This window comes from Dermacentor andersoni, chromosome 6, assembly GCF_023375885.2.
Source record: "Dermacentor andersoni chromosome 6, qqDerAnde1_hic_scaffold, whole genome shotgun sequence".
Lineage (NCBI taxonomy): Eukaryota > Metazoa > Arthropoda > Arachnida > Ixodida > Ixodidae > Dermacentor > Dermacentor andersoni.
In genome coordinates this window covers 184464575-184487301 of record NC_092819.1, presented here as the reverse complement: position 1 = coordinate 184487301, position 22727 = coordinate 184464575, and the positions used below count along the sequence as shown (strand labels likewise).

Genomic DNA, 22727 nt, shown 5'->3' with positions numbered 1-22727 from the left:
CTGTGTGCCCGTAGCTGCTTGTTGTCGAAGCGTGGTTCCGTGTTTTTCTTTTTCTTTGAGATGCAGGCACGCTCGGCGTGACTTTCCTTGGAGCAGAAACGGCACTCGGCTGTCTTGAATTTGCATGTTTCCGGGTCATGCCGATGTATGCTCCCTCATTTGATTTGCGAAGTCCTGTTAATTTCCCCTGAGTTTGGCACTCCCTTGATTCCTCGGTGATGCCTTGACGCACTTTCCGCTAACAGGGCTACGTCCACAGCGCGTTGAAATGTCAGGCTTTTTCTGCGAACAGTCTCCGCGGAAGACGTTCGTCCCAGACGCCGCAGACGAACCTCTCCCGGCGCATCACATCTTGGGGCGGCATAGTTGGGTTCGCTGCTGAAGCGGTCATTTGGGTGACGTCATCGATATTGTAGCCGAAGGCAGCGCTAAGAATTTGCAGTCAGCTGTCAAGGTTCCGAGGGCCGCAGCGTAGTTGCTGATGGACTCGTCTGGCCGTTGGTCGGGTCTTTTAACACGTACCGGCTGTAAAGCTCGGATGTCCGTGTGTCAAAGTGCCGCCTGAGAAGTGTCACTAAATCATTGAAGTTGACTTTTCCCGGGATCTTCGGCCTTATCAGCGCGCACAGAATGTGCAAAAGCGTCGGCTCTAGAAGGCGTGAGAAGTGCCCGCTTCTTCGCTTCGTCGCTGACTCCGCTCGCCACGAAGTTAAAGTCGCGGCGCTGGATCCACGATTCACAAGCTTTGCCCGAGAAAGGCTCGACAGCGCTGTGCATTCGTCCTGTAGGCATGGCCTTCGAAAAGTTATCCGCTTCGCAACTGCTGCCTCGTCGCTAGTGTTATACACAGGGTCTGGCCCCGCTCGCATCCGTTCGCCGATATGTCCTCCAGGGCGTCATTCTGTACCGAAGGAACTTCCTCCCTGATGGCCCTGATCTTCTTCTTGTCGTGCCAAAACATCTACGACAGACTGTGCTCTTTGAGATGCATGACGCACCCACTGCAGGACATCTTGGGGTAACCCGCACGTACGACCGCGTCCGCCGCCGCTTCTATTGGCCTGGTCTCGCTCGCTCCGTCCGACGCTATGTTGCTGCCTGTGATCCCTGCCAGCGTCGGAAAACACCTCAGGTGCTACCTTCAGGTCATCTCCAGCCGATCACCGTCCCTGTGGAACCGTTCTTTCGTGTCGGATTAGACCTCCTCGGTCCCTTTCCCACGTCATCCTCTGGGAACAAATGGGTAGCCGTCGCAACTGATTACGCCACCCGATACGCTAGCACGTGGGCTCTCCCTACCAGTTGCGCCACTGACGTCGCGGACTTTCTCTTGCGTGACATTATTTAGTGCATGGCGCCCCGCGACAGCTGCTTACTGACCGTGGTCGTAACTTCCTCTCGAAAGTTATCGCCGACATTGTGCGTTCCTGCTCTATTCAACACAAGCTGACTACCTCATACCATCCTCAAACCAATGGCTTGACAGAGCGGTTAAACCGTACTCTTACCGACATGCTGTCCAAGTACGTTTTCAAGGACCACCATGACTGGGACGTTGCCCTTCCTTACGTCACCTTTGCTTATAATCCTTCCCGGCACGACCCCGCCGGATTTTCTCCATTTTATCTACTCTACGGTCGCGAACCGACCTTGCCCCCTGACACGGTACTTCCTCCTGCTGCGATCTCAACAACCGAGTATGCGCGCGGAGCCATCGCCCTCGCCGACCATGCACGCCAGCTTGCCCGTGCTCGACTGACGGACTCGCAAACCACGCAGCAGCGTCAGTACAACGCCCGCCACCGTGACGTACAGTTTTCGCCTGGTGCACTCGTGCTCCTGTAGTCGCCCTCTCGTCACGTCGGACTTTCAGAAAAGCTCCTTTCGCGATACACAGGGCCCTACCGCGTGCTGCGCCAGGTGACGCCTGTGACGTACGAAATTGCTCCTGTGAGCTCAACCTCGTCATCTACTCTGGCATCTAGTGATGCCGTGCACGTCAGTAGGCTCAAGACCTACTACACTGCTTCAGAGTCCGGCCTTTAGTCGCTCCGGGACGGCGCTTTTGCCGCCGGGGGTAGTGCTACGGGATAGTATTTCGAATGACGAAGAGCCGAGCAGTAAGAAGACGACGACGACGATTGGAAGCTAGCGCGGGCTGTTGCCTCTTGGCCAACTGCGGCGTATGGCCTTGTAAATATACTTGTAAATAGCTTTTCGTCGGTGTCTTCTTACGTAACAATATAATTTTTACGCACGAGTACAATCAAACAATATAGTTTAAAGAAAGCTGTCACAAGTGCAGTGGCATACTTAACTAGAGCGAGCAAGTGCAAACACTGTGGGAGGCACGCGTACGCTACCCTGACTGCAGCAGACGACAGACGACAGTTTTGGCCCTTACGTCACGCGAGCGGCGCTGGCACAGACCGTCTTGGGGTTAATGCTAGGTGATGACTAAATGCTTGTATGAAAGGCTAGGAACCACAAATAGGCCCTTTTAAGCCAACGTACTGCGCGCGTTTATGGTATCTAGCGTCAGTGAAAACTTGAGTCGCATGTGCGAGGCCTGGCGGAAAAACAAGCAAGTGTGCGGTACATAGTTAGCTGTATATATAAAGCAACGAGGTGCGGCGAACAGGTCGTCACGAGGATTCAGCCAAAATCATCTGCACGGCGTCGCGGCGATGCTGCAGCGCGAGTGATTGCGGGCCGAATGCAAGTGCTTAGGTTGAGGCCCTGACGTTGCTCTCAAATGACGCACTTTGGTTAGCCATTGATTAAACAGTGCTTTATATCGAGTACAGAGGAAATGGAATGGTAGAAGACAGATTAAAACTGCCATCCACGGTCTGTCAAAGTGCATGCGTAACAAGTGCGACTGCCATGGGTGCCCAACTTGCCCTAGAGCAACAAACTAATGATGCTGACTAGAAGAATCAAATTCGCAGGACGTCGAAGTTACGAATACCTTAATAACATGAGCGCTACATCGAGATAGTTTGAATCGCCTGTCTGCTAAATATAATTTCTTATGGTGCTGTATTCTCCGGACATTTACCGGGAGCGTTATGCGTGGCACTTGGCGCGAGCGCCTTGCTTGTACGAAATAGGAGCAACGCTCGTGTGTTCCCGCCTGCCAACTATAAGACTGCTTTGCAAGCGGCCAAGCGCGAGCATCAAGCAGGCGGTGCAATCGAGCATGAACCAAGTCGAGAACATTGTAAGTGATTGCAAAAGAATGGGTGGGCGGGTGGTCAAGACGGCGTGTGTGCAGCCTTAATGCGTACAAAGTGACGCAAGACAACACCCCGATAAATTTCGTATTCGCTCCCGTTGAGTCACAGTAGCCCACGAGCAGGACATACCAGGGTTCGACAGAAATGTGGTATTCGGCGTCAAGTAGCCGATAAGGCCAATCTTGGTGCCTGCACGCTCCACTGTCAGGGCGGCCCTTGGCTGTAGTTGTCTAAGCTGTGGTTCCTCAGTGAAGTCAACGTTGCAGGCTAAGATAGGCACTTGGCTTCCAGTTAAGAGGGGCGCCAGCCCATCGGCACCATGGTCAAACTCGTGGTTTCCCAGTGTCTGCGAAAATAATGCACCAAATAATGGCTTTAATCATGCACATAAACATGGACATCCATGCATCAAATTTTGTTTTGGCACATACAAGAACTGACAGCGCACTGTACTATAAATCAACTCGCTCATTAGTCGGAAGACTTGGATACAAAGGCATCAGCGCGTTTGAGTGTAAAGTGGTGCAAGTTAGGCGTGTTAATAATAAGCGCATGCTATCTCAATTTCTTTACTAACTCGAGATCCTTCTTCACGATGCTTGATACTATCGCTCACGTTTGTCTTTTGAACGTATTCCCACGGTAGTGTACAGAAATATGTCCCAGAGAACTCAACTGGGATCTCTTGTTATTAAATACATGAAGCATGGATATTATCAACATAAAAGCAGTTCAGAATACACGAAGAAAAAACTTGGAGGACGCTTAAGCTTCGCCTTCAAGAGTGGAGCGCGACAGCGTTATCGCACCCCGTTCGCGCCACCCACTCATTCGCTCAGCATGCTCTTGAGTCACACAAAGACGAAACGTGTGCCTGAGCATGCGGAACGAACAAAAGAACTCGGTGTCTCGGAGAGAGAGACGATCGACGCGAGCCAAACGTTGTGATCGGCACGGACAGCCGGGCCGCGACGCACCAGGAAGGCGGACACGATCATGGGGCTGACGCCTCGATGGGACCATCCTCTATCTTGCTTGGGAGCACCACGCAGACGCATCACTCCTCGCCAGCAGCACGGCACACATCGCAGGGGACGCTTTCACACTAGACGCGCTACAGCGCAGTGATCACGTCAGAGGCGTCCCGCATCGGATGCTGCACCTGATATGGATGCTCCCTGGCACACACTCCCTGGCACACACCTGCCTCGGCGGCCCCAACCCACGAACTGTTCTGATTCGAGCATTGATCCCCCCACTGTCCCTTCGGTGCCCTGGAGTTCCTGCGTCGCCTGCTTTATTATAATCTCAGCTGCTTTCTTGAGTGCCACCATGTCAGTTACATGTGCAGTACAGCTGGATCAGTAATTATAAACAAATAAATCAAAAATATTTCGTAGCGAGGAGAAAGGCACCCTGTAATGAAAAAAGCCGAGCGGCTTCGGCAACATACCGCGCCCGTGCGAAGAGAATTACGGAACACCAACGAGCAATCTGACCACAGCTTCGAGTTCCTCACTCGCAACCTCGTCGAGTGACACTCCTGCAACAGGCGTGAACACTGAAAACCGCATACCGCCGGAAGCTTCAACATTATCATCCATAGGTTGCATAACTGCTACCTTCCCGGCGAACATTGACCACACCCACACCATCCCACAAAACACATAAAGAACCAACTTATAAAGGCGAAACACACGGTTGCACGCACACCACATCATCACACTACAAGTGAGACGCCATGCTGGTACGCTGCTACGGTTGCCAGATTAAAGCTGACTACTGTCACCAAGTCTAGCAAACATCTCAGGAGCTGGCAACCTCGGCGCGTAGCAACATGGCGGCGCTCTTGCGGTTCCCGATTTCAATGCATGGACCCTATGGGTAGCTTGTCCTCTAGAGTTAGTATAGTAACTCTATGGCGCTAGCCCCGTGAATGGAGCTGGTTACGGCGTGGGACAACAGCGCCACGAAACGCAGGGACGGGGGCCAAATAGCTTCGCTCTAAAAGAAACTTCTGCGGCAGGCGTACGTTCAATAATCAGCCGTGTTCTTCATATCTAAAAGGGCATAGAGATTACTAACTTATTGTTTCAAGATCCGTTTACAGCTGGCTGTTTTAGGCCGCATTTGGACAGTTGAAGACAAAACACTCCAGTAACAGTGCACCGCAGCCGAGCAGTGAGCCCATAGAGTTACTATAGTGACTCTAGAGGACAAGCTACCCATAAGGCCCATTAATTGAAATCTGGAACCACAAGAGTGCCGCCATATGTTACTACGCGCATAGGATGCCAGCTCTTTGAACGCTTGCTATACTTGGTGACAGCAGGCAGTTTTAATCTGGCAACTATAGCAGCATGGCGTCTCGCTTGTATGGTGACGTGGTGTGCGTGCAGCCGTGTGTTTGGGCTTTATAAGTTCGTTCTTTATTCTATGTTGCGGGATGGTGTGGGTGCGGTCCCTGTTGGCCGTGCAGGTCGCAGTTATGCAACCAAAGGATGATCCTGTGGAAGTTTCCGGCTGTATGCGATTTTCAGCGTTCACACCTGTTGCAGGAGTGTCAGTAGACGAGGTTGCGAATAAGGAACTCGAAGCTGTGGACAGATTACTTACTCTTTGGCGTTCCGTAATTCTCTTCGCACGGCATTTTTTCATTGTGGGTTGATTTTCGCCTCGCTGCGAAATATTTTTGATTTATTTATTTTAAATACTGATCCAGCTGTAGTGAACATGTAACTGACAAACGGAAGTCTCAGGAAAGCACCTGAGATTATAATAAAGCAGGGGGCCCAGGAACTCCAGGGCACTGAAGGGACAGTGAGGGGATCAAAGCTCGAAGCAGAACGGTACGTAGGTTGGGGCCGCCGAGGCAGGTGTGCGCCAGGGAGTGTTCGCACTGACAGCTGTCCTAGCACGCGCAGCGGTGCCTCACAAGGTCGAGATACTTTAAAGGTACCTGCGCCCATGATCTTTCTTTTGCATTGGTGCAGTGAGCAAGATTAACCACAATAATATGGACAGCATCCGGTGCAGTCGCGAATGCGAGCCATGGCATATGCAGCTTGCGTCGCCGGTCGTATGTAGTAATATCAGAGGTAGTTGTATGAACTTTATGTATAATACGATTTTTACGGTACCCAAAAGGAAAGGAATGGGTCTAGAGGACAGTGTTGGTGCATTTTTTTCGTACCGCCCTAATCCTATAGACGTCCCCCTTACAAACACAGACACATACCGCTTTTTTTCTATATGTATACATACAATTCTTTCCCATGACGGATTGACCAGTTCAAGTTGTGAACTTGTCAATAACTGTCATAGGATTTACTGCAATAAACGCAATTCCGCGATCGGATTGTTTACCTTTATTTTATTGTAACAGTGCGAACTACATAGAACCTTATTTTGTATATGTGAGAGAAGTATAGGCCTTTTGCAGATGTGGTTACAAAAGCTTAATCCAATGTGCAGTACACAGACAAAGCAGCTGCTACAACATGAACTGCATCGAGGGCCACACAACACATTGTTACGATCGGCCTGCAGGGGTACTGCTCTGCAAAGCTATCTCAACCCGCTGCAGATGCTTCGATCGACCCGCGGTGGTGGCGCCCTTCAGCGAGCCGGTGAAGATGACAGCGCTAACCGACCATGAAATTCTTTCGGAGAATTGGAGACCACGGCAGCGTTAATCCACCATGCTCCTTCTTCGCAGAGTCGGTGACGGCAGCAGGGCTGGCCACGTTTGGCGGACCGTGTATTGTTGGTTGACTTGCCGTGGCTTTCATGGTCTCTTTGCAGCAAGAAGAGCTCCTCTAACAAAAGGGTGCTTTGCGGTACGTTTTTCCTCGGGCCCCAGGATTCGTCACAGTCTGCTGACACTCTTGGAGACTACCCGAGAAAGTCAGCTCTGGAATTAAGAGGCGCCGGCTGGGGTCAGGCGCGACCACTTGGCTACGAGGACCCGCTCGACTCGGGTTCTGGGAATCCAAAGTGCGTACATGTGTGTGTGAGCCCTCCCCCTCAAAGGCGGGTTGACTACGCCCCAACTAGTGTGGACTTGTCCGATTCGACGAAGGTTAGACAGCAGTTTTCCCTCCCCTAGGGGTCTAGGGAGGACAGAGGCTTTTTAAGCAGCAGTAATTTGTCGGCTGCTAAAGTGTGCTCGTGCTTGACAAGTTCGTGCTTGGTGCTTGGAGCTTTGTGCTCGTGTGCTGTATGCTTCGTCTTGCGTGCTCCATTTGGGAGTCACGCTAGACTGTCGAAATGTATCTCTTCTTTTAATGTAAATAAGTCATGTACGCCTAGTTCCTCCCAAGTTCCTCCCTACGACCCCAACTCTTACAACATACGTAAATAAAGGTGCAATATATAGAGGGAAGCTTCAATATACGCTCTGTTGCACTGCAGAGTGTAACATGTATGTGTGCACCAAATGTTCAAAAAAGCAATGCATCAATGTCCCATTTGCATTCAAGCTTATAATTAAGTTCAAGTTTACTGAAGTTTACACACACACACACACACACACACACACACACACACACACATGTATGTATATGACTTTAAGATAGAGGCATGTATGGTTCCGCAAGGTTTGATTTGAAAAGTTTATGCACTTCTTGGAAAACAACTTTCTCTCTTTCAGGCGCATTCTTTCTTATACCAGGTGTTTCATCTAACTTTACTCAGAGTTTAAAAGTATGCTGACGTACTCTAAGACGACGCGATTAAATGCATATTGCTCACTTTTGTATGTGTCACACAATTCCGTATTTTTCTTAATTTGTTAAATAGTCAAGAAAATTAGCCATTCTGAAGCAACAAAGGTAGGCTAAAAATTCAAATGAGAAAGTTTTAGAGCGCTTTGTAAAACGTCCAATTAGGCAATTTCTAACTTTCTATCTAGTAAGTGTTAGTGTTTTTCAGCTTACTGCGGATGCCCGCGAAATAAAAATAAATATCACGTGACATTACCAGCTTGCGCGCCGTACTTGCAGCGCTCCTAAACGAACATAGCATCTAGCAGGGTGTGCTGCCGCTTAAAAGGCGACAGGGCAGTGACGAAGGCGTTGTCTGTGGTATTGACGCCAGCGATGCGCTTCCCTCGCGGCGGTTCATGATCGCAATAAGCAGACAGGTGTTCACACCGGTTAAATGCTATGTTCGTTTCTGCGCGGAAGGCTTAGGAGCAGTGCAATCAAACTCCACATTTATTTTGACCACCTGGGGTTCTTTAACCTGCACCGAACGCACAGTACACGGGCGTTGTTGCATTTCACCCCCGTCGAAATGCAGCCGCCGCGGCCGGCATTAGATCCCAGGTACTCGCGTTAGTAGCGCTACACCTCAGCAACTACGCCACCATGGCGGGTGCGGCGGTAGTGAACATTGTTTTTACAGAGTGCGTTTCGCTTAGACGTTACCCCTTAGCGCGCAAAAGAATGAAACGAAAAGCTTGGCCGATATGTAATGCATGGTGCTCATATTTCACATGGAGGCCAAAGTCGCATGGAGGCCAAAAACGGGGTGCTGGTCAATGTGCTGGGAATCTGCTTAGCTACTAAGCACAATCTGCGCTGCTATACTTTCCCGGTGACAAATCGCACAACGCAGAAGCACACGCACAAATGTGTAAAGAATGGGACGACAGACCGTCTGCAGTTTGCCATAACGTCGAAGTAAGAAGCATAAACAGCGACATTTCTGTACTTTTCTGGTCAATATTTCAGTTCGCATAGTCGCGGCGCGCATTACTTTTTTTTTATAATCCACACAACGAAAACTGTGCGCGCACACATGGCGCGGCGTTTGCGACGTTCGAATTTTGCGCATTTCCCGCGCACTCCATTAGCTCCCGCCGGTGCACTGCGCTACTGCGATAAAGAAAGTAGGTCATCATTTGGCAGCAGCGGTCACGGTCGGAAACTACGAACTTCAGGAAAAACATTCTGCTTGCTTTTGCCGTGCTCGTCCTCTATACCTGCAAGACACGCGCGGTCACTTCGGCCCACGTGCTGTGTCTGCGTCCCTCTGCATCGTATTCGCCATCAATCTTCGTGCATCACCGGGGAAAGCTGGCTGCGCGGACCACCTGAGTCGATAGCCTCCTCTGCGCACCTTCCTGATTGTGACGTCACGCTCTTGTTGGTATAAGAAGGACGGCAGAATCGACTTGGCATCATTTGGCAGCAGTGGTCACGGCCGGAAACTGCGAACTTCAGGAAAAACATTCTGCTTGCTTTTGCATGTTAGTGCCGCTGCTGGTCAAGCATTTATTCAATTTGCCGTTTTTTGTGTGACTGCTGCTGCTCCAGGTGCTCGTATTATTTTTGTGCTTGCCACTATGCCTACTTGTGCGGAGCTCGCGAAACGAATTGATCAGTTAGAAGCCATGTTCAAGGGTAGATGTGACGAGGCAGTCGCTGATCTTGTAAAAAAGCGTTCGCTGAAGCTATCAATAGAACCAAACGTTGCTGAATTGACACGTGAAATGGAGTCTCTGATTAAAAGTGTCGACATGCTCAACTCAATGGTTGAAGAAGCCCGAGCTCAAAATGCTACTTTGACCACAGCTAACAGAACTAAAAACGGAGGATGAAGCACTCGGCAAACGCCTGTCAGAACTTGAGCAGCGCTCAAAAATAAACAATGTGGAAATCATGGGAGTAGCATGCACACAGGGCGAGAACCGTCCTGCGATCATGAAAGCTGTCGGTGAAAAAAAATATGCTGTCGAATTTCTGACGACGACATCGATGTTTTACACCGCGTCCCAACGAAGTCAGGAACGGGCAATAAGAACATTATTGCTCGGTTCTGCTCAACGACAAAGAAGCAGGATTTTGTTTCTAAGGCACGAAAGGCTCGCCTAAATTCTAAAGATGTCCGCTTCGCAAGACCGAATCATGTTTCCATTTATATTAATCATCACCTGACCAGAGAAAACAAAGTGCTGTTTGCGAAGGTTCAATCACTGAAAAGGGACAAGGGATGGCAATTTCTATTGACCGAGAATTGCCAAATAAAAGCAAGAAACACGTGTGACAGTCGAGTCTTTCGTATCTTGTCAGAGGGTGATTTATCAGTCTTCCGGTAGTTGTGGGAGGGTCAGGAAATTGACCTGTTTTGTTGCGTTCGATAATGTCATCTTATTTTTCAACTGATCAACTTAAATCTTTTTTTAGGAACCCATGCCTATCTGCGATTCACTTTAACAGTCGAAGCCTAAAAAAAACACCATGATGAAATCCAGAACTTTTTAACAGCTTTGGACCACACATTTTCTCTCATCTGCATTTCTGAAACTTTGCTTTCAGATCCAGATAATGTTTTGGCTGTCCCTCTTATGCGTTGGAATATTGCTACCGCCCTCATCAGAGCTACGTAGGTGTCGCTGATTTTATATCTCAAATATGCATTACAAACGAAGACGTGACATATCACTTTCAGTGCCAAATTGTAAAGCTGTGTGGATCGAACTGGAGGATGCGAGCCAGACAATTGTCGGTTGCCTGTGTCGCTCACCTTCAACTTCCATATCTGCTTTTTGCAATGACCTGAACGCTATAATTGGTAACTTGTCTTCAGAAAAGAACAATGTTGTGCTTCTTGGTCACATTAACATCAACCTTTCGGATGACTACAGCGCTGCTACTACTGCCTAGACTAACTGCCTTCATGTGGCTTCAAATTATTGGTTTCCCTTCCAACTAGATATAATTTAGCGGCTTCGGTCACCTTAATAGATCACATATTTTCCAATCTTATGTGCCCTCCAGTTTGCGGTGTACTTGAAATTAACACCACTGACCATTTTCCTGTCTTTTTTAAATTTTCTTATCGATTATAAAAACCTTGTCATGAATTCTATAAAGCCGTGAATTATAAAAAAGACTTCATCGTTCGCGTTGGTGAGCGAAATTGGTATTCTGTGTTTTCAGAGTCAAACGCTGAATTTGAATTTAATGACTTTTCGGAGAACAAAAGAAATATATCGCTAATTCTACAAGCTTCGTAAAATGCAGAAGACTTTTCCCAGCTTTACAGAACCCTTGGTTAACCAATGATCTACTAACTAGCCTAGGTAAAAAGGATGACCTGTACCGAAAAGTTAAATAACGGCTGCTCAGGGTAGCCAAAAGAAAATATTATGAATTCAGAAGAGCCAAAGCCGGTGCAGATTCAAAACGGCAGAGGAATATAATAAATTCCTTCTTGAACCGAACCCATCGCGATAAACAAATAAGTAAGCTTCATTAATCAGACGCCATGTCTGATGAATGAAGCAGAAAAATCGCGATCGCATTTGATGAGTTTCTCTGTGATCATTCGTCTGATCATACTGCTGATACTCAACTATCATTTCAGCGATACTTGCAATCATTGTACCTATTTCCAACTGGCCCAGATGAAATAATTAATATGATACATGATTTAAAGGCTATAGGAGCTGGTCTGGACGAAATCAGTTCTATTAATATTAAATTAGTAGCTCATATGATCGCGCACCAGTTGTCTCATGTTATCAATCTGATTTTTAAAACTGGAGTATTTCCATGTAAACCAAAAAGAAGCAAGAAGTATTCCAGTATTAAAAAGGGTGACCGCTCCTACATTTCTAACTATCGCCCTATTGCTATTCTTCCTTTGTGTAGCAAGGTTATCGATAAAGGTATAGAAAAACGCTTAACCAAATACTTCTCAAAATTTAACATTCTTTCGCCAAATCAATTTAGCTTCAGGGTAGGGTGCTCGACTGATTGTGCTATACTTTCTTTCACGGATAAAATAAAAGACGGCAGACTACAAGCATACATCTCACTTATCAGAACTAAACTGGAATACGCATCGCCCATCTGGAAGCCTCATCAAACATATTTAATAAATGCCATCGAAGCTGTAAAAAACCGAGCTACCATATTTATTCACTCTTCATACTCATACGACGTTAGCTATCATCTCTAAAATTACAATCAGGTTTGTGTGATCTTTCTGCTCAACGTCGCATTGCAAGTCTTGGTTTGTATCGCAAGTTTTTTATTTGCCCCTACGACAAGAACCATACATCTGCGCACCCCCACCACGCAGATCCCATCGCATCGGTCACCCTCTTCAAGTTTTGCGTCCACAAGCCTGTACTACTACCTTCATGAACTCATTTTTTGTCATGAATGGCAACTGACTGGAACGGCCTTCCACACCATATCGCTGCCATAACCTGTCCATCCACATTTTCGACTTCTGTAAACGCCTGCATCTTGTAAACCCCACCCCTTATGTAACACCCTAAAAGGGGTCTTTAAGGAAAATAAAGTGAAGTGACGAGTGATGTGATGCCGGTTTCTACGCAGAATCAGTTTTTATCGACTTATCCAAAGCAGTTGAATCCATAAAGCACGTCATCTTACTTGCCAAACTACGAGCAGAAGGCGTCGATGGCTCAGCAATAGCACTTATAAAAAGTTACCTAACAGATAGACAACAAGCTGTGTATTTTAGTTTCTCGATTTCTAATTTCAGAATAACCAATAAAGGGGCCGCGCAGGGGTCTGTACTTGGCCCACTACTATTCCTGCTTTATATAAATGATTTACCCGGTTGTTTAACAGAAACTGTAGCCTTTCTTTACGCTGACGACACTACATTACTTGCAACCGATTGTTCACTAATTTCTTTGACTACTAAGCTAAACACTGATATGAAAAATATTTTAACGTGGTGCCAGCTTAACTCGCTAAGCATAAATCCTACCAACATGTCTTTTATGCTTTTTCATTCGAATCATAGGATACCAGAATTCATTTCCACTGTCAACCTAAACTCTCTTAGCATCATTGCAGTTAATGAATGCTCATTTCTTGGAACAATTCTTGACTCAAACCTAATATTTACGAAGCATATCGCCTACTTGAAGCGCGAAATTTCTCCCGGTATTAGAGTTTTACTTAAATCTAGATATTATTTTAGCAAACGAACATTGCTGACCTTGTATTATTCTTTTATTCACAGCCATCCGAATTATTGCATTACAGCATGGTGTAACACATATCCAAGTCATATAGCACCACTACAGCATTTGCAGAATCAAGCCATCCGGATATTGTCGTTCAGCCCATTCTACTGCAGTGCTTCTGATATGCTTCTCAACCACAGAATACATTCAGTAAAAAATCTTGTTAAATATAAATTAGCCGTAATGTTATTCAAGTTAATACGTCATCCTCCTCCAGTAAATACATTTTCTGCGGCTACTTTGGTTAACTTGAACCACACAAGGTTTCCAGCTAAGAACAATTTCTGATTGCCACTAACACATACTAATTATGGAAAACGATCTGGATATTTCGCTGCATTATCCACTTGGAACAGCCTCCCACTAGATGTTAAGCGCTCTTCGTCTTTAGGTTTCTTCAAGAAAACATTCACTTTTCTACCAGATAGCCAAAATAATCCACATATCTATGCTATTCACTCCACTCCTGCTCATTTCCCTTCCGTTTTTATTTTTCTTTCGTTTTTTTTCTCATTTGTAGCCTTTATAAGTATTTTGGTTTGTTCTGTTGAGACTGCCTTAAACTACTGTTTTATTTCTACGACTAGCTATTGATTTATATTACTTTACAGTTTGTACTACCTTTACTTCGTATAATCTTCCTCATAGTGACTACTGTATTGCTGTTTTATGCTTTGTATTTCCTCTAATGTATATATTTTCTGACAGGAGGTCCCCTTGCAGCCACATGCTCTGGGACCTCCTTCTGTATACTTGTGTAAACATGTATGTCTCCTCGTTATTAAAGAAATAAACTAAACTAAAAAAAAGAAGCGATGCAGAAAACTTTCATGCACATGAAAATTGCAGCAATTGTTCAGCAATACCATAATATTACAAAATTTGTTATCAAATGTTACAATTTATGACAATATAAGCGTGTATTTGTATCAGTGTACTTCTATGATTGTGCGTTTGCGGTGTTGATGCTGCGGCGCATTCCGGGAGTCGGTGTACGCCGTTTGCTTGAGAGCAGGCTGCGTTTTCTGCGTTCTTTGTGTGCTTCGCTGTGACTTCATTGGAATATTCCCGCGTGTTGCTCGCTTTTTATGGGCTTCTTGCCTCGAAGATCGCCATGATCGCTTCCGACTCGGCGACATCAAAGGTGAGTGAGTGTTTCGAATTCCCCTTGTTCGTCCATTGCGACGCGGTGAACGAAAACGCGGAAATCCGTTCAGCACCTGTGCGTGTGTTGCGCACGCTTCTTTTGTACTTTTCATTCCTAGTACTATCCTTCCGTTGCGCGAATTGGTTGTACAGCAGTATATTTGTGGTACATAACATGGAGTTTTGTTCTGGTTTAACTTCACACTCCGCTTGTGGTGACCTAAGGCAGCTATGTGGTGCCAACTAAAGCAGGACATGTTGTACGACACGATTTCTTGTACGGTGTTCGAGCCCCGATTGAGTTAGTATTATTAATGAGCGCAAAACAATGCGACGTGAAACCATCCGATCTGTACTGTAGTCAAGGATAATTCGTTTGCGCCACGCCTTCTAGTAAGTACATGGCGTGTGAGCGGAATTGTAGCAACAAGGGGCGGTGGGATCGGCGGAAATGTATTCTGTTGCTCTGTTCGCTTCAGGATCGAGTGACCCCGCGTGGCTCCAAGGGAGCCGACACGCCGTGCGGCCGACGTTCGCGCGATCAGAAAACACAGAGAAGGCTATCGCGCGATAATAATAAAGAATTTGAAGGGTGTACATAAGATTCTGTGCGACACGTGAGATAAAATAGGGGTGGTGCCACCGAATGCTGCGAAATCATCGAGTTATTCGCCTTGCCAACCACGTGTGTTTTGTTTTCCACCAGTTCGCGCGCATTCAACTTTCTTTTTTCATCTCCGTTTGACGCCATCGAGTGCTTCGGGCAAACGGCTTCGCGTAGCCGCTCTTTACATTCTCAAGAAAGGCAGATTCCATGGCACTCCAGGTCCTACTTTACTGGGAGAGAACATTCAAAATAATGTAAGAGCGTGAAATTTCACATTTTCGCTCTTCAGTAACTAATTGATCAACAAAGTCTTAAAGTCAGTAAAGGAACGAGCCTGGGCATATCTGCCATGTCGTCCCACTGTGTTTCCAGGCGGCATGAATACGTTATCGGCAACATAAACATCCATAATTGTATCAGTTCAACGAGCGCAAGCTATCTTTGCGTGCTGGAACGACACGTGCCTTTCCTTGCCCTCTATTTCCACTACCCCCTTTCCCTCGCTCTGGTATAAAATGCCCAGCGCAATAAACATAAAGGTTCACTGTTGTCTTGACACGCATGCTGTTGGTTTCTTCGACCGAGACCCAGTCGATACATGGTGTCAGAAGTGGGATGCTAAAGCCCTGTATGCCTGCAACAGAAGACGAAGGACATGGAGTACGTAAAGCCACCCGAGCCTCTGGGCAAGGCGACCAACGGATGAAGGACGTGGAAGCTGTTCAGGCAAAAGTTTGATTTCTTTCTGGGAGCCACGGAATGCTCTGAAAAACCGAGGTCAGAGGCAGCGAAGACAGCACTTTTCTTCAGCGTGGCTGGTGAGGAGGCCCTCGAAGTTTACAATGACTTCACGTTCAGCGAAGGCGAGGACAGGCAAAACTATGCGACTGTCATAGGTAAACTTGAGTAATACTACGTCGAGCAACAAAACATAATTCACGAGCGTTATGTCTTCCGCTCTCGACTCCAGAACGACGCTGAACCTTTTGAACAGTTCCTTCGCGCGCTGAAGAGACAAGCACAGTTCTGCAACTTCGGAACGATGAAGGACGAGATGGTGCGGGACCAAATTGTATTTTACTAACTCCCAGAAGCTCCGAGAGAAGATGCTAATGGACAAGTTGCTTACCCTGGATAAAGCTGTTGCTCTATGTAAGGCGGCGGAAACTTCAGCACGCGAGAACGCGCTGTGGCAGAAGACAGACGGGGAACTTCGCGTGCTTGCAGCATCGTCGAGCCGAAGCGCTGCGCAAGGATCACGGCAAGTCTTTAAGTGTCTCCGCTGCAGCCGAAGACATGCAGCACGACGCTGTCCAGCCTACGAGAAAACATTCTACGTGTGCACGGGGCCAACCATTTCGCATCATGCTGCGAAACAAGAGCAACCGTCCGTGAGGTACAGCATGATTTTAAGACTCGGGACCAAAACGACGATTTCAATGTGTTGGACCTCGCCATCGGTAATATTAGCAGTGACCGGGACTGGATCATGATGGCAATTATTGAAGGCAAGGACATCAACTTCAAGATCGACACAGGGTATCAAGCAAACCTTATACCTCTGTCGCTTTTTCGAAAATTGAAAGCCAGTTCGCTGAAGACAAGTCACGTAGTTCTACGGTCGTATAGCGGCAGCGTCATCAAACAGCTCGGCAGATTTTCGACGCACGTTACGATTAGTGACCGTAAGATATACACTGACTTTTTCGTTGTTAAGAAAGACCACAGCGCCCTCCTTGGTCTAAAAGCCTCAGAGGACTTGGGGCTTATCAAGCGGAATGTTGATGCTGTAACAACGAGCAGCAGCTCAGCGGTCGTCGAGGGATTTCCGCAGCTCTTTAAGGGAACAGGCGGTGTACAGCGCGAGTACAGGATCACCCTTCGCGAGGATGCTGTGCCCGTCATCCAGCCGGGCAGACGAGTGCCTTTGGCGCTCCGGGAACCTCTTCCGGAGCGCCAAAGTGGAAGTACAGCGAAGTACAGTGTGGAAGTACAGCGAATGCAAGCGGAGGGCATCATTCAATAAGTCAGTAGCCCGACAGATTGCGTAAGCCCGCTGGTCATCGTGCTTAAAAAAGACAACAATTTGTTGGTATGCATGGACCCAAGAAAAATTAACGAATCCCTTAAGAGGGAGCATTATCAGATGCCCCGCCGAGAAGACATAGAAGCGGAGCTTGCAGGCGCGAAGATATTTTCTCGCCTTGACGCTAACACCGGGTTTCATCAGATCCCTCTGGATGAGCAGTCTTCCAAAATATGCACATTTGAAGGTTTGAAGGTTTATTTCCGCAACTGGTGTTGCGAGGACAGCCAGGGAAAAAGCTGTATAGACAGCTTGAGAGGTCCTGGCTCCCTCTTACAGTGCAGCATTGACGGCGGCGGAGTACAACAACAGACAAAACGTGAGGAGAAAAACAAAAAAGCAAAAAAAAAAACACATACGTTCGGTACAGAGAATGAGACATACACTTTCAGTACGCAGTACATTGTACTTGTACAGTACAAAACTACACGAACATTTGGGGCAATTCTTTCAGAGAAATATTAGATAAGTCAATATTCTCATAGCAGTACAAATGGTTCAGAAGTGTCGGTAAGGTATGCTGCAACATTTGTTTGCCATAGTTTGTGCGGCATTTCTTAACATTCCAAGGCTCTGTTGTGCGGGTATCATACACAGTTCTGCTCTGCTCTAACCCAGCAAGTCTAAGCAAGGAGTCATCATCTTTCATCATGGCGAGTTTATATTTATAGCACAGTCTGTAGTTATACATGGACTTCATCTGTATAATGTTGTGTTGATGGAAAAGGCCAGCAGTGTGGAAGAAATACGGCACTTTACATGCAATGCGTATAATACGTTTTTGTAAGACAGTGAGTTTGTTAATGTTTCCAGCTGTTGTTGTTGCCCACACCATACATCCGTAGTTGGCTATGGAAGAGAACAAAGAGTGGTAAAGTAACAAGTTAACTGATGTAGGAAAATTAAAGCAATTACGGCGCATGATACCAACTGTTCTGGAAAGTTTCTGAACTACGTAATTAATATGATCATTCCACGACATATCTGCTGCAAAGTAAACGCCCATAGTTTTCACAGACTGCACAAATTCTATTCTGGTATTGTTTAATTCAATTAGAGGAGGTTCAAAGTGTTTGTGACGTGGGTGAAACATGACTGCTGCAGTTTTGCAACTCTCTTTGGCCGTTATCGGTTTCTTCGACTGCCTTTTGCCATTTCATCGGCAAGCGAAGTATTTCAGAAGGCGCTCAATGAGATATTCGGTGGCCCGCCAGGTGTGCGTGTATATGTGGATGATGTGCTCATTTGGGGCGCTACCAGAAAAGAACACGATGCCAGGCTGAGAAACGCGTTACGAGCAGCAGCAAAAGCGGGGCTGGCATTTAATGCGTCAAAATGCCTCTTCGGTGTTGAAGTCTTATTTCTTGGTGACATTATCAGCAACAAGGGCATGCGTCCTGACCCTGCTTTAGTCGAAGCGCTGCTGAAGATGCCGGGACCACAGAACAAGCTAGCGGTACAAAGGCCCTTGGGCATTGTCAACTACTTTGGCAAATACGTGCCGTCGCTCTCTCAGCGGACTTCCATTTTGCGTTCGGTGCTAAAAAACGATGTTGTGTTTGACTGGACGCCTAACCATGAGAGCGAGTGGTATGCTATATGCAAAGAGCTCAGTAAATCGCCGCTTCTAGCAATTTTCGAGCCTGGCAGAGAAACAATGATAACATCAGACGCTTCTCAGTACTGTGTCGGCTCGGCACTGATGCAACGCCACGGAAGTAGCTGGAGGCCTGTGGCTTACGCTTCAAGAGCTCTGAGCGAATCGGAGCAACGCTATTCGCAACTCGAAAAGGAATCTCTGGCGTTGGTTTTCGGATGTGAAACGTTTTATCGCTTTGTATATGGTCACCCGTTCATTCTTTAGAGTGACCATCGCCCATTAATTGACATACAAAAAAACGCCATTGCTGATATGCCACCGAGTACAACGTTTCTTTCTGCGGTTGCTGAAATATAATTACACCTTGTCTTTTGTTCCCGGAAAGCAGATGGTGGTGGCAGACATGCTTTCCCGGGCACCTGCTCCTCAAAACGACACAGCCTCGCCCACAGGTGACGTCGAAGTTCACGGAGTCACCGTAGTATCGGCACTCGTAAGTGAAAGAACCGCTTCAAGGCTTGCAAGTGAGACCGAGCGTGACCTATATCTCAACCAGGTACTACAAAAGCTTGGGCAGGGGTGTGCTGTGGAAGGTCCGCTAAAGCCTGTTGCTTCTGAGCTCTCTGTAGTAAAAGGAATCCTTTTGAAAGGAACGAAGGTGGTAGTGCCAAGCAGCATGCGTTTGGAAATATTAAGCGCATTCACGCAGGACATCTCGGCATTCCAAAATGCAAAGCCTGAGCAACACAGTTAGTATATTGGCCAAACCTCAATGCTGACATTGAAATGGTAATCCACAAATGTCCAGTGTGCCAGACTTATGCGTATAAGCAGCAGTCAGAACCACTCGTCTTGCGCCCAACACCGACACAAGCCTGGTACCGTGTTCGCGTTGATTTGTTTCAGTACGGCGGCCCACATTACCTATGCGCCTATGACTCGATGTCGAACTTCCCTGACGTGGAACTATTGCCTAATACCACAGACAGTTCTGTGATACAAAAATTTTCTCGTTATGGTATACCGACCGAAGTTTGCACAGATAATGGCCCACAGTTTGCCAGCCATGAATTTGCGCTATTTGCTCAGCAGTACGATTTCAAACATGTCACATCCAGCCCAGAGTACCCTCAGTCAAATGGTCTTGCCGAGAAAGGTGTACAGATAATAAAGTGCATTCTAAAAAAGACAAAGGATGCGAATGAAAACTTTTGACTTGGCGTCCTGAATTACAGAGCAAGTCCACTGGAGGATGGCCGCTCACTACGGGAGCTGCTGCAAGCAAGACGTCTGCGCACGCCCATACCGGACTTCAGACCCCTTGCTACCACGCGAGTCAGAAAGCCCAAGCAGGGCAAGCATAACAGGCGCGTACTTCCTGGCCTCAAGAGCCACGACGTCGTTCGCATAAAGGGGACGGCATGGGCACGAAAAGCCAGAGTGCTTGGATCAGTCGGACCACGTTCCTTCTATGTGCAAACGCAGGACCGTAACACCTTACGCCGTAATCGGCAGCACCTCTTGGCAACGAGCGAACCTTTTGAGGGCACTACAGAGGAAGAGTATTGCCATGAAGGACAGGTTCCGGCCTCTCTAGAATCTCGCACATCCGACTCAAGTGCGCCAGTGGCAAGTTGTCCGCCGCCACCTTCGCAACAAGTTAGTTGTCCGCCGCCACATTCGCAACACGTTCTGCCGCAACGTAGGTCGCTGCGTCACACCCGTCCTCCTGAACGCCTGGGATACGATCAAAACTTCCAGCAGACAAACGAACGGCGTTGAAGGGGAAGATGTATCAGTTATACGAGCGCGAGCTATCCTTGCGTGCTGGAGTCGCGTCTGAGCTGCGATCGGAGAAGGTCACGTTGCTCCTCGCTCTGACGACTTCGCCTCGATTGCCACCACGTGTTTCGGCGTCGCACATGTTTGCGCCCGCTTAGGAGCACGTTGCCGCGCTTTTCGCTGCTTTCGGCTTTCTTCCTGCACGCGAGAAGAGGCCTCGGCAGCACAATATGGAGTTTCGGCCACCCGGCGAGCCGCCGCCACGCGTCCGCCATCGACGCCATGCCAGCTTGAGCCGGGTGATACTCGGCCCCGCGACCCTCGATGAGCTCCGGGCAAGGGAGGACCTCGAGCGTCGCGCCACTCGCATGCTGGGCGAGTGGCTACGTGCACGGGCCCCCTCGTTGAAGATCCCTGCAGTTCCCCCCGTGCCTACGACCGCACCGGCAGCCCCAGCGGCAACTTCGGCGCCATCCGAGAACGGCCCTTGCGTGCAGGAAACCCACGCTGAGGTGCCGCTTCCACTCTCGGACGACGAAGAAATGGACTTGACCAGTTCTCGGAAACGCGCCCGCGAGAGCGAGGATGACGAACCTGCCGGGCCACGCAAGCAGCCGCCGAGCGTTCCCCCCTGCGCCGTCTCCGAGCTCCAACTTCCATCCGGCCCTGCCACCCGAGTAACAGCCATCGTCTCTAATGCACCACTCCCCGTCGTTGCACCCCAACTGTCACAGACGCCAGCTGCCGCAGACGAAAACGCCGCCGCAGTGCTCTCTGAGCGCTCAGCCCCTACTAAGCCCGGCCCAAGAAGGAAGCGACGCTTCCGCCAGTTTGCCGAGCTCTTCACGGATGCGTCGGAAAACGCACATGCCTCCCCTGACAATGCCGCCGACACTGTGCTCTTCCGTCCCATCGGCCGCAAAAACAACTTTTTGAAGCTGTCTAGTGACCTTATTGCCGCCCAACTTTGCCGCATTGATGGCGTCAAACGCGTGCGAGTCAACTTTCGCCGTAACGTGGTTGCGGCAGAGTCTGTGCCCGGTGCGGCCCTGTCCCGCTTGCTGGATGTACGGGCCATCGCGGACATACCAGTGAAGGCGAAAGCTCTCGGCAAGCACTCTTGCGTCGGCGTCCTTTTCGGCGTTGACAGCTCCTTTGACAACGACACACTGAGGGACAACATAGAGGCTCCCGTTCCCGTTCTCTCCTGTTCCCGCAACGGCACAAACGTGAGCGTCACCTTTGCCGGCAACGTCGTCCCCACGGACGTACTTGTCTTCAAGCAACGACGGCTCGTGCGACCTCGTCTGCCACGTCCACTCCAGTGCGACCGCTGCGGTGTGTACGGCCATGCCGGCGCCACTTGCTCCTACGACGCCCGTTGCCTCCGCTGCGGAGGTGGTCACGCGACAAGCGACTGCGCAGCACCCGGCGTGCATAAACTGCAAAGGCCGCCATGCAGCAACCGAGCCGCGCTGCCCACACTGGCAGCTCGAAAGGAAAGCAGCCATCCTGCTAGCCGCCTCCGAGCAGCCCATGACTCGGAAGAAGGCGCTCGAGCTGGCCAAAGCTCGCGCCGCGCAACCTGAGCATCGTCAGCATCAGCAGAACGTGCGCCGCCCTTCAGCGACGGTACAAGCTGGCGTGTCGTTCAGCGGTGCTTTACGTGGCCGCAGCGTCAATTCCGCCGTGCCGGAAACCACGCCGCCTCCCGCAGTTGGCCCTGTTGGCGACCCGAGGGACGCCCTGATCGCGGCGCTCGCCGCAGCTCTGCGGGCGCTCATGGAGACCACCCCGCACATGGACGACACGGTGCGACAGATGTGCGCCGCGGCCCTGGCCGCACAGCAGTCCCTGCCTCGTCATGGCTAGACGAGCAGCGAAACGTCGGCCGCGCATGCTGCAGTGGAATGTCCGCTCGATGCGCCGCCGGCACCTGGAGCTTTGCCAGCTTCTTCTCCTGCACGAGTACGATGTGCTCGCGTTGCAGGAGACACACGTACGCGACGGGGAGTGCAACCTTCCGGGCTTCGTCGCCTACCACAGTGCCGTCACGTGCGAACTTCAGTCTTGTGCCGACGTTCCGTGCCGCGATCCACTCCACCCACCCGGCCGCTCTCGAGCGTCTGTTTATGTGCGTGCGCGCCTTGGTCAAGCCGCCGTCTCTGTGTCCGACATCGTTCCCACCTCCGTGGAGTGCATGGCTGTGACTGTGCGCGTTGGGGGGGGTCGACACTTGTGTCGCCAGC

At 49.0% G+C, this 22727-nt stretch overlaps 1 protein-coding gene across 2 annotated transcripts in view; it reads right to left on the bottom strand.

Moving 5' to 3' along the window:
• The window catches only part of LOC126523968 (protein 5NUC-like), a 648261-nt gene that overhangs the window by 286860 nt on the left and 338674 nt on the right, over positions 1 to 22727 (bottom strand). For both annotated transcript variants that reach the window (XM_050172368.3, XM_055067017.2), the window contains one exon: positions 3369 to 3585. In XM_050172368.3, coding sequence (XP_050028325.1) covers positions 3369 to 3585 — 217 coding nt within the window. The remainder of the gene's footprint in view (positions 1 to 3368; positions 3586 to 22727) is intronic.